This window comes from Protopterus annectens, chromosome 6.part0, assembly GCF_019279795.1.
Source record: "Protopterus annectens isolate FY-2018-M chromosome 6.part0, PAN1.0, whole genome shotgun sequence".
In the NCBI taxonomy this organism is placed as follows: domain Eukaryota; kingdom Metazoa; phylum Chordata; order Ceratodontiformes; family Protopteridae; genus Protopterus; species Protopterus annectens.
In genome coordinates this window covers 277089867-277102743 of record NC_056737.1, presented here as the reverse complement: position 1 = coordinate 277102743, position 12877 = coordinate 277089867, and the positions used below count along the sequence as shown (strand labels likewise).

Below are 12877 nucleotides of genomic sequence, written 5' to 3'. Positions count from 1 at the left end.
TGTATGTCCCCCCACTATTGACAGTGGTGAGGATTGAGGCTCCTTGATTACTTGGCCAGTGCAGGGGTATCACAACATACATGATTTCATATAACAACAAGAAATTCCTCTATGAATGTATATTTAGAGATATTTACAGAAATGTGAAAACATATGCTTAATTGTATAATTAGTAAATTGAATAATAATATCTTTCAAAATGTGCAACTTACAGTGCAAATATCAAAGACAGTTTTCTTCCACAACATCTAAGGTTTCACTGATGTCATGCCTCAGTTTGTAAGTCACATGTTTTTTGAAGTATTAAATATATATGGAAACATTGTTTATTTTAATAATTATTACCAAACAGCTAGCAATATCTCAGGTACAGTGTGAAATAAATGGACACTGGCAATGAATTTCTCAATCTCCCACCATGGCATATCACATCGCCCCTTAATAACATGTAGGGTTCTCAGTTATGAAAATATGAATACAAATATGAAAATAAGAATAATAGGTAACAAGTAGTGATTCATTTTTCTTCTGCAGCACACCACAGATTAACGCTTTTAGTGTCATTTTGTTAACAACTCCTTGCACTTTCTAATACTGCCTATTATTAGCTGGTAAGTTGCTTAGTTAAAGAAGCCAGTCCCATAAAATGTCTGGACACCATAAGGACCTGTAGGTGTGAACTGAAAATATACAAAAAAGGCCTTTTTAGGTTTGAATGAGTTAAGTGTAGTACGTCAAATTTAGTTAAATATTGTATATCTATAAATAAACTGTAGTTATCTTGCTTCTTCCTTGGCGTGCATGCATCTATATGCATTTTCCCCTCAAAAGTCAACTAGCCTCTTGTAAATCCTGGATATGCTACTTATACTAAAAGCCACCAAATTGTAATGACAAACCCGGACATGATAGAAGTATAATCACAATTTATTGCGCTAAGGCAGCGAAAAAGGATTAAGTGCTTTCATCATAGACTTCTTCAGAATCAATTACTAAACCAACAAACCACCCTTAAATAAGCCACCCCCACCAATCATATGGCATGAAAAAACAATAAACTGACTGCAGATGTGTGAACAAATACTAATAATACATATTAAAACCATAAAACCTATTGTTGAATACTTTAAGAATTACAAATGTAAAGCCTTCATGCCACATATGACCTGAGTCTTAAAACACTTCTGTAACTGCTACAGAAACAACGAGCACTGAAAGGTGCATGTTGCCTAATGTACCACATAGTGCATAAACTGGATAGAGAAAGAGAGAGAGAGAGAGATCTACCATCAGAAGGCAGGCTGCATGTGTCCCCCCTCACCTCCTGCTGGTTTGAGGCAGGCTATTGTTCACAACACTATCAGACTTGATCATATCTCTCAAACTCTCAGCCCAATAAATCTGGACAAAGTCAAATATAAAGGGGGACAAAGGCCCAAATATAGGGATGGATTTTAAATAATGCTCTTATAAGCTTAGAAAGTTGCTAGAATAATAGGCTGTGTGCTGGCATGTATTTTTCTGAAGGATGTGAAGTCTGAAACTGAAATGTTTGTCAGTATTTTCTAACTTCAGTCCTCAATGATTTTTCAGAAAAATACAGATTTTACAAGAAACATACCAAAAATATGAGGCAAAAATCTGGACATTCTTCAAAAATCTGGACAGTTGTGAGGTATGGACTTGATGTACATGGCCTTTCCTTTCAGAAATTCTTGAAAAGGAGAGATTTGTATGCTACCTTTATTTTTATAATATTGTTTAGAAATATGAATTGTATCTGAGATTGGAATCCCAGTGCTAGAGTATTACAGAAAACTGTCCCTGTCCAAGAAAGTTTGTATCCGTAAAGAGAAAATGGAGGGTGTAGTATAGTCCTTCTAGTGAGGTGTCCATGGCTGATGCACTAAGTCAGCTGCTTTCTTTCTGGTATAGAGGCAATGATGGTAAAGGAATGGATGTCTTTAGGCTCAACTTTATAACTTATTTTTAAGTGACCATTACAGTCTAAAAGGCCAAAGGCTTGTGAAGCCAAGCCATCATGACCTGCTTTCTGAGCATCTTAATTAGGGCAGAAGCAATGCTGAAATACTAGTGGATTTGCTGCTTGGAATGTAGAATGGATCCTGGCAAGGACAGTGAAAGCTTTGTCTTCTTTTGTGTCAGCTATGGTTATTGAATATTCTATGCATTTTGACGTATAGCTGGACCTTTTCCTGAACCTGATCAACCAACTATGGAACTCCAAAACTAGTAGGATCTAGTCTCAGATCTGAAGGCATGACTGAAAAGACCTGGAACATACGATCCAGTTGTCTAATCAAGGCAGCTAATTAATGATTTCCTGTCTCAAGAGAGGTTGTTACAAGGACTACTATATTAGTAAGTACCAAGGAGTGAGAGGAATGACTCCAAAACAAAGGGAAAAGCCTTGTACTGAAAGTGATTGGTAAGAAGTTTGAAAGTAAAAAAGTGAAAATTAATTGTCCTGATTGAAACCTAGGTATCCTTCAAAATCTATTGAAGACAGATTCCTTTGGCAGGATGTGTAATAGCAGGGACTTCAGGGATGCCATCTGAAATGGTTAGACATGCTATTGTTTAACTGTGATTAATGTTTTTATGCTTGTAAATTCTTACTCCTCATATTTATTTTGTGATTTTTTTTTAAAAAAGAAACACCAAAATAAATTTGAACTTGAAGTAGAACTTACAAATGTGCTGAGATACTGAAGTTCTAGAAATGGGTGAAATCCTTCTGAATTAGGGGGGGTAGTGAGGATATGCCCAGTTCTTGTTGGTTCTGAGTAACTGGTAGTACCTGAAGCAGATAATTCATGTACTATAAAACATTAGAATTCAGTCTCTTTTACCATAGATAGTTATCAAGATTTACATCTCAAAATCTCTTGGTTGACTCTCTATCTCTGTCTACACACACACACACACACACACACACATATATATATATATATATATATATATGTATATATATATATATATATATATATATATATATATATTCCAGCCACAATGTTACACAGAAACCCAAGGGGCTTTTAAAACAACAAAAATACAAAAACAAAAGAACACAGCACTGTACAAGTTAATGACATTTTAAATAGTCCAACAAATAAAGAAAAACTGTAGACGACTATTTCTCAGCTGTCACAGCCTAGTTGGTGCTAATCTGTATACACAGAATTAACAATTACTTATACACCCAATTAATAATCATGTGACTTTGTGGAAGTTATTTCAAATATACTCTCAGCAATTCTACAAGAATAAATAAAGGTACAATATTTGAGTATACTGCAAACTCATTGATAATATAATATGATAACAATCGCAATAAATAGTGTTTGTACCATAAATGAAGCACTAAAGCACTTCAGTCCTGATCGCAAATGCATCTGAATGCTCATAACGCACTAATGACCAATCAGCATCAACTGGTCACACCAACTAACACTTTGATCTCAGGACAGATATTGCCATCATGCCACCTTAGCTATATTAATGCACAAGATCATGTCAGGGCAATGTGAAGGGGTCATTCTGATCAGGAATAACAGAGACAGAAGGAAGGGTCCCAAGTGTAGGAACTAACTACTCCCTGGATGTCTGGCAGTGCATTTTCATGAAGTGGGTTGTGGACACATGGAATGGACTGCTGGAAGAAGTGGTAGACAGAGATAAAGACATGCAAGAAGGCATGGGACAGGAGGAAAAAGGGTAAAGAGGATGACAGGGATGGAGGGAAGGCAGAATGTTAAGGCAAGTAAAATGGCAGACCAGGTAGGCTTATTTTCTCCTTCTGCAGTTAAGCAATTGTAATGTAAAGGTCTGTAATCAGATTAACAAAGTAGAAAATAGAGAGCATAAGACACAACCATGACTAACTAATATTTGGAGAAAAAAACTAACATACAGGGAAAATAAACAATAGGTTTAATGGCAGTAATGTAAGGATGACTGTTTCTGTCTGACCAGATCTGTGACAGAGGTAAGTGGATAACATTATAGGAGACCTTTAGTTGGGTAAGTAGTTGTCTCATTATGATAAGAGTGATAGAGAAATACCACTGAGGGATAAAGCCATATGATGAAATGTCTGAAACTGTGGACATGAGTAATCAGGGACCCCAGAAAGTGAGGAATACCAAGTAGAATGACTCAGGCAGACTTTTGTGGTGATTCCAAACTGCACAAGTCTAATCTTCTATCAGATACCAGAACATGAATTTTGTGAGAAGAAACTGCACAGAATTGAGATAAAAAATTGGGAATCTTCCAAACTTCACTATATAACATTCTGAATGTGAAACAAATGCATCATGCAAGGAAAGTAACAAAACCCACCTTTTACACCAGGGACCAAGACCTTCACACACCTGCATGGAGGCAGTAGAAAGGAAGCATTACATCTTGACTTCTGGAATCTATCCCTCTGAGAATATACCACAGCATTCAAATTTGTGAATGCCCATAATGCACTAATGACCATTTGGCATCAACCAGTCTCACTTGTGTGCTTTTCCCACATTCTCTACATAACCAAACTTTGGATCATATTTGTCACTGGAGAAAGAGTAAGCTAATCTTCAGAATTACATCTTTAAGAACCTTTATGTAGTGCAGCAATGAGGGTATGGCTACTCTCTGCTAATCGTCTGGATGTCTGCATGATTTTCAGTGCTGTTAAACCCTTCATATCTTGTCATGCCTACTCACATTATTCACACTTCTCAGGTAGTAAAGTTACTGACTTATAGTGCAGAATCTTACTTTACAACAAGGAATACATAATAGGTCTTATTGCAGTACTGTTGTTGTTTTTATCAGAAAATGAATAACATATTTTCAGATAATCTAAGCAAAGCATCACCCAGAGTCACCTCAGACCTAAGGAGTATTATATTATCCATAATTAGAAAAAAAAATTATCTTGCCTCAGAAGAAATACTGTTAACATTACAGTGCAGCTTGACATGACACACAAAGTAAGCAAGTTACTGTCAGGCTCAAATATACTATTATTACCATGCAGATTGCTAAAGGCATGGGGTGTTCTTTGAGCATGCCATTTTGAATACCTGCATATATTCACAACACAGAATAACAGCAAAGATGTTGGTCTTAAAATAGTGTGAGTCATGGGGCATGCCAAGTATTATCTTGTTCTTCTGATAGGCAGGGTTATGATGACAACCATACTAACATATTTCTCATACTTTTGTTATTTTCTTCTCAGGCAACTTTATGTACACGTTTTGTTTTCCTACTAAGAGAATATAATGTTATGCCATACTGTAGCTCTGAAAAGGTGACACATTTTGGGATATGCTGAGGGGTGCTAGGAATGGATTCTTAGCAAAAATCGCAGAAAAAAAAATGAATTCAAGAGACTACTACAGGTATAAGAAAAGACAACTATCTGGTAAAGGAAAAGTGAAATGTAAAGCCAAGGAAAGAATTTGCCGTTACGGAAAGTGAGAAAATGAGCAGGCACTGCAACCTGCGTCCTGTGGTTTACTTTGAGTTGATGGAGCTGCTGTTACTTGAGTGGCATTTCCTCATAAGCTCTATAGTCACTATTTATTGTGGCAATGTGTAATAGTTTGAAATAATGGTACTGACTCTTCCCTAAGGTGAAAAGGCAGCAGAGAAAGAACATAAATTATTTAAAATTAAGAATGACTGTACTTCCACTGAGTTGGAACAACCTCGGTGTGAAAATATATAAGTAGGGTGGTGCCACAGATAAAGAATGGAGGAAGGGTGCTAGAGGCTTACCCCTCTGCAAAAATGCTTATCTTTAAGTGTTATACATCTGCATGAATTCCCAAAGGGTTTGGAAGCAAATGCTTAGTGCTTATATGCACTCTGGTAATCAGGTTTCATGCCAAAATGTATGAGCTGTAACATTTAGAGCTCATGTACTTTGATATAGCAGTTCCATATTTTGTTGAAAGCCACATTATTTCTAGAAGCTCCAGCTCTACATCAAGTGCATTGTTGCTGCAAAATCTATAAGCCAGTGGGTCAGGGTATGCTATATTTTTACTATATAATAAATGTTCCTTGCATAGCATTTATTTTCCTCAGAACAGATGACATGATTATAGCAATCTGCTTTTGGTCTTTGAGTTAGACTTTTCCTATATCTGTTCTTCAGGAGCAGAGCACAGTAATAGGCAGGACAGTGTGAGCAACTGAAGGGACTCAAAGGGAGAAGACCACAGTGCCTAACTGTGCAAGCATAAACTGTACACAAGAAAGTGACCAAGCCTAAATGCAATAACAATTATATGCTTTATGTACTCTGCAATGCCAATCATTCTGTGAATGCAATTTTACTAAAAGCACTTTAGCGTTAATGCTAGTAATAGTACCAAGTGTTCCAGCATGCGTCACTCACTATCATTACTAGAGATGCCACTCAGGTCAGTCACATAAACAGATTAGAAAACAACTTTAGTTATGAGTGTTACATAAAAAAATACATTTGACATTCACTTTTAAGACTGATGGACTGATTTGCTTTCCACAGGAGATTCATGGAAACACAGCTACAGAAAATTCCAAGTGGAGCATTTACAAACCTTCCTAATATTTCCCGAATGTAAGTTATTAATATTTAAGTTTTACATAACATGTTTTTGTTTTCTAATATGACTTTGATTAGTTGAATCCTTTACAGTTATTAAATTAATTTAGTATATCTGCAGACAAATGAACACTATGATGAAAAATCTGTGTTGTATGTGCCCTGGAAGAATCAGGTGTTTACTGATTATTACTTGCAGCAAATATTGCAATGGCCTCATTTTTAATGGATTGTGGGAAACACTGCTTCATACACAGTTCCATAAATTTCCACTGTTCATGCCCATGAACTTGAGAGTCTCTATGCATACTCTGTGGGCAGTTACATTTACACATTTAGGTCCATAGTGGACTGCAATGGTATACCACATTGGTGTATCTGGCACTGATACATCAGTGTAGTATGTTCTCCTGTGGACTATATGGCATATCCTGTTCATCTCTGTTGTGCATTCATTTTGTCTCACCCTGTTTGCCCTTACTACACATTACTCTGGCTGTAAACCTGCATCTGGTTGGGTATATGTGCATCTTCACATCTGTGTGTGTGAGCTACCAGTTCGTGACTAGAATTGGCTTATTAATGTGTGCTTGCTGATCTGGTCTGTCAGCATTGTATGTTTGGTTCTTTGCGATATTTTTTATGAACTTGTTTGCTCGCAACAACACATCTTTCCAAAATATATTTCTTCAGGGATTGCAACACTTACCTGCACTCACCATCCTTCTTCTCTTGGATGTTATGTTACATGCATGTTGATACAATGTATCCTCTGTGTATATCCACTTGGTACTCTGTGTGTGTCATTCCCGCTATCCTGTATGTGTATAGCCTTAGCAAACAGTTGGGTGCCAACCAATTTTTATTTATTTAAGTGAATAGACAAAACAACAGTGGCCCTTTTAATCCGTAACTTATTATAGGAATACAAATATTATGATAAAAAGAAAATTTGACATGGTTTGTAACACATTACACATATTTACAATTTACCACATGGAATGGAAGGTTGCAGAACTACAAAGACATAAATAAATAATGATTATTTCAAGCACTGAAGGAATCATAGTGCTTCAGATATTTTATTTGTTACAGTTGCATTTTGTTTCACTAACTCTGTGAGATCCTGGATTGCAGGTAAACCCTTCTACACTGTTTGTACTTTTAGTGTATTATGAATCTATAATGTGGGACTCAGTGCAGAGGAGGATTTCATGCAACAATCTAGTCTGTAGCAAGGAATGACTGATGATTAAAAGGAGGTGGCAAAGGAATGTGATCCAATGTGGGGTGGTCTGGCTAATGAGGGACAGTGAGCTTGTTATCAGAGCTTGTATGTTAGGAAGTTTACTAGGGCTGTTCCATGCTAAAAGGTATGCAACATGGGGACAGCGATGTTCTCATACTAGTGAAAAATGAGCATAAAATGCATGTATTTATTCTCTGCTGTCTGCAATTTATGGTACTTTGCAAAGAAATTAGCTAAAGCATCAGGAAGTGTGTGTTCCAGTGTTGGAATAAGTACAGATTTTAGTCAGGAGGCAGTATACATTGTAGCAGGCCTTGAACAATCCTTGTATTTTATTTGCAGTGTGTTGTACATGACCAGTGAGGATTAGCAAAGGGATAAACCATACCCACAAGTACTTGAACTATATGACAAGTGCTTCCTGCAGAGAGAATAAAGGATCACACAATGGGACTTCAGCTAACATTTTGGTGGTTCCCTGTCAGACACTTTTGATCCAGCCAGTTACATATTTTATTGAAATCAATTATTAAAGTCTTATTGATGAGGGCACATGAGAGGTGAGACACCTTAATACCTCATAATAGAGGCTGGAAATCAGGAATGTAGAATAAGATGGCACATTTAAGGATGATACGTATCTGTGGCATACAGACCAGTCCCCAGGAAATGCCAATCATTACTGTTATGTGATGGGTACTTACTGTCTTTGTTTTGGGCAGCTGGTTAATGACTTCCTTGTGTTGCATTTCCATACCTTGATGTCTCCTAGGCTATTGCAACATATAATAGTTTTATCAACATATTGCTGTAGTTTCCTGAGCTGCAAAGATCACAATGTTGTAAAAATATAAGAAGTGTAAAGACAGTGATGGTAGTAAGTAGCAGGAGACTAGTGTCTTTCTAGATGTATCTGTTAAGAAGGTTTTTGCTTTGTAAAAGGAGGCCTGCCATAACATTCTAGGATGGATCTATTAATATGGATGGAAATTGGATATGCAAGATCATCAGTGACCATTTTAATGACTTCAGTGGGAATCTTGTCAACTGCTAATGTAGTTTGTTTTAGATTAGATAAATACTTTTTGATAAAATTAGTTGGTACAGTGTTTAGAAAGAAATTATGTCTTGTGTTGGAGTGATGTTTATGCTGGCTGAGATAGAAGTATGGGTAATGTGTGAAGGCATAATTACAGATTGTATGAAGTGGGCATTAAATCTCCAGGCAGTGTTATAAGCTGAATCATCAGGACAAGGTCTAGGCTGGAGAGATTTTTCAAGATGAATCAGATTACTGAGTTTTTTTCCAAAATGCTCTGAGATTTTTTGATGGCTGTACTGAAGGTGATGCTAGTAATATTTCTTGTCTATGATGATTTTTAGACATGGTAATATTTCTTAAGTGTGTAAATGTCTGACAGTTTTGGGGGCTTATAGTTAAACAATGTTTATTTGCTCTATTTTTTTCAATCATTAGTTTTTTTTTTGTTTGGTATTATGTGTAAGCCATGGGGCTGGGTTGCTCTTTGCTCTTCCTAAAGACTGGGGTTAGACTGTTTAAGATGCAAAGAAAGGTATTGTTAAATACTACAGTGGTTTTATATTAGGGCAGTGTTTTTAGTATATACCAGTTGTACTAACTGTACTGTTTAAACGCAGCGGTGACAGTGACTTTATTGAATGTGGATAGGTTGAAGTGATGGTTCTTGAGATCGTATTGCAGACACCTAATAGCACAGGTAGGGAAGTGATCACTAAGTGTGTCAGAGAAGGTGCCACGGGAGGTAATGTTCAGAGGGTAAGATGAGAGGATCCAGACTAGAACATAGATTTTCTTACCTGGTTTGTCATAACTGCTTATACAGATTGTGTGTTGGATAAAGCTAGATGGGTTTATATTAGGTAGATTCTATTGGTGACTGGAGGGGAGGGGTCTGACAGTTGATGTATAAGTCTTTGTGGGAGATATTAGTTGTTACCCAGGACAGAATATCTTTGATTATGGTAAACCTTTTATCTGGAAAGATGTATATACTTTTATATGGGTCAAGTTTTAAGAAACTAATATGTATTTTAACATTGTCAAACTGCAAGATCTTGTGGGGGTACAATATCATGTTGTGTGTCTGTGAATAGTATGGCTATTAGTCCTGCTTTTTTCCTATTTTTTCAACCCTAAGTAGGATATATTGTGTGGGTTTTCCCTTGTGTATGTGGTCTGAGCCACGTTTCAGGAGTTATTCCTGATATCTTGTAACAACTTCTTCCATTCCTCATTAATTATTTATTTTTTCCAAACTTTAACCCTAACATACTTATTTAATTTCTAGAAAAATAACTATATACTACCTTAACTGTATTTCCAAAACTGTTATACTTCTCTTTGTTTATTTTTAAGCCAGCAAAACTCATAGCGCTTTATACCACCTTCATTGTTTTCCTAATCCATCCTTATGTATTAGCCACTAGCATTAAATCTTCAGTGTAAGCCATGTACTTGGAAATATCCACCAACTGAGAATAGTCCAAAACCACGCATGTAGTACTAGGTGCACGGACCAAACCAATAATATCAGAAAAACAAAAAAGTGTCCAGCACCAAATAGAAAATTGTATGGCTTGTGACAAAAACTTGATTTTCATTTTATTTTTTATGAAGAATTTCATGTGGTTTGGGTTAAGTGATAGGAGTCATTGAAGAAATGAAGATGTGCAGTGTTGTACAGGGAATATAAGATAAAGAAGTGGAATATGTGATGATTTATTTGTGAAAAGTAAGTAGTGCATGTACTTTGTTAATGAGTTGGTGTGAATGTTCATAATCTGTGAGGAGTACACTGACAGGAGAAGAAGCAGTCAGGTTTTCAGAGTCATATTATTAAATTAGTATTGCTTATACAAGTGACAGAAAGGGTACTTATGATCAGTGGGTTGTTGCAAAAAGTGTTGAATTGGTGTATATGTAAGTGAGAGTTGTTGTGTCTTTTGGCTTTTCCCGGTTAGGGGTCGCCACAGCGGAACTCTGGTCTGCTAATGATTGGCAGTAGATTTTTACATGCCGAGTTGCCGGCCCTGATGCACAACCTTCAACGAAGGCATGCCATTCACGCATGTCTCCACACAGAAGGCGCTCTAGCTGAGAATCGAACAGGACAACATCTTACTGTGAAGCAACAATGCTACTGCAGCACCACCACCACAAACTGTATATGTAAGTGACAGTATATGTTAGAAAGCATTGCTCTCAGACTGGGATTATTGTATAGGACTGGTAATAAGGTTGATACTGTGGTAACTGGAAAAATAACAATAGACTCAGAAATAAACCGTTCCAATGTCAAGCAAAAACTTTATTAAAACAAAGCGTTCGGGTAACAACCCTTTCTCAATGTTAATACCATTACAGAGAATAATCACCATTTAAATAAGAGCAAACAAGTATCACATGACCACAGCCAGCATATCACATGACACTGCATACATTTAAAAAAAAAATACATTAAATATTTTGTTGTTGTATTTTTACTAAAACAGGTTTAATACTTACAGTATTGTTAAGACCAAGTTCAAACTCTGCACATAATCTAATAATCCATTCATACTCTTTATTTTCAAGAAAATTGCTTAAATCACCCCACTCCCGGTTCCTTTCACTACTATGTCTATTACCCTAAACTTAAAACAATGGTCCTCACCCTTGCTCATGATGTGTCTACTTAGAGCTTCTTGTCATTTCTCCTTTTTATATCTGACTTGTGCATAATAATTCACTCCCTCAGCCTTCTGGTGGTTTTCCCCACATAAAATGGAAAACATTTTACACAAGTGGCGAGGTACACTACATAGCTGGTATTACAACTAGCTGTGAGGGATAAAGTATATTGCCTGTTGGTCACAGGATGTGTGAAAACATTGTTATTACGTGTTAAAATATCATTACAACAACTACAATTCATACACTTTAAAGTGCCTTGCTTTGTAACTGCTTGTTGCTTGGCATATACTTTAAAATCTTTATAACATAGCCTCCTTTTTAAGTTTCTAGTGTTCCTATAAGAAAATAAGTTTTTTCATTCAGAAGTGTCTGCAGCTCAGGTAGAGACAATAAAATAGTCCAATTATTTTGTATAATTCTTTTAAGATCACCTGTCCTTACATTAAAAGTAGTTACATACCTAATTTTACTACATTGAGCTCCCTTTTGTACCACTTCTTCTGCTCCCTTAGAAAATATGGGTTTCAGAGAGGTTTCTCTGTCCTTTTATACCCCATCACAAATCCTAAGAAGTTCTGTTTGATTATAACCACTATTTATAAATTCATCACCATCTCTTCTAGCTGCTGATTAAATTTCTGGTCATCAGTATTTAACTTACTGACCCGACCCAACTAAGCCTTCAATGCTCCTGAAAACACAAGTTGCATGCATACTTTGCTTATGCACATAACAGCAAGCATGGATTTCTTTTTTTATGAATGCTGGTTTCTATTCTTTTATTTTTTTGTCCAGACATATATCCAAGAACACTATCTCTTTGTCAGAATGTTCCATTTTAAATTTAAGAAAATTTGTCATGCCATTTAAATAAGAAATATATCCATGCAGCTCATCAAAACTCCCTTTTCATACAAAAAAAAAATAATCATCCACAAATCTTTGATAACATTCAACCTTACTATTCAAAACATGCCTGTCACTATATATAAACTTTTTTCCCACCGATACAATACAATATTTGCATATGTGTTGGCCACTCCTGCCTGTTGCAAATAAGGTTCATCATCAAAGAGAAACACTTTTTTGTTAACACTAGTTTCAAAAGTAGGCAAATATTCTCTGTCTCATTTGCTGGTATAGACACTTCATTATTTAAAAATTCTCGTATAGCTTCAAGCCCATAATCATTCGGAATTACTGTGAACGGAGAAGTTATATCCATTGTCACAAGTAAATAACCAAAGTATCTTTCTGGATTTCTTTTAACATGCCACTCACTAAGTTTCCTCAAGAAGTC

The 12877-nt window shown here is 36.2% G+C and overlaps 1 protein-coding gene across 2 annotated transcripts in view; it reads left to right on the top strand.

The window, feature by feature from the left end:
- Positions 1–12877, top strand: part of TSHR (thyroid stimulating hormone receptor) — a 1235241-nt gene that overhangs the window by 487154 nt on the left and 735210 nt on the right. For both annotated transcript variants that reach the window (XM_044074034.1, XM_044074033.1), the window contains exon 2: positions 6557–6628. In XM_044074034.1, coding sequence (XP_043929969.1) covers positions 6557–6628 — 72 coding nt within the window. The remainder of the gene's footprint in view (positions 1–6556; positions 6629–12877) is intronic.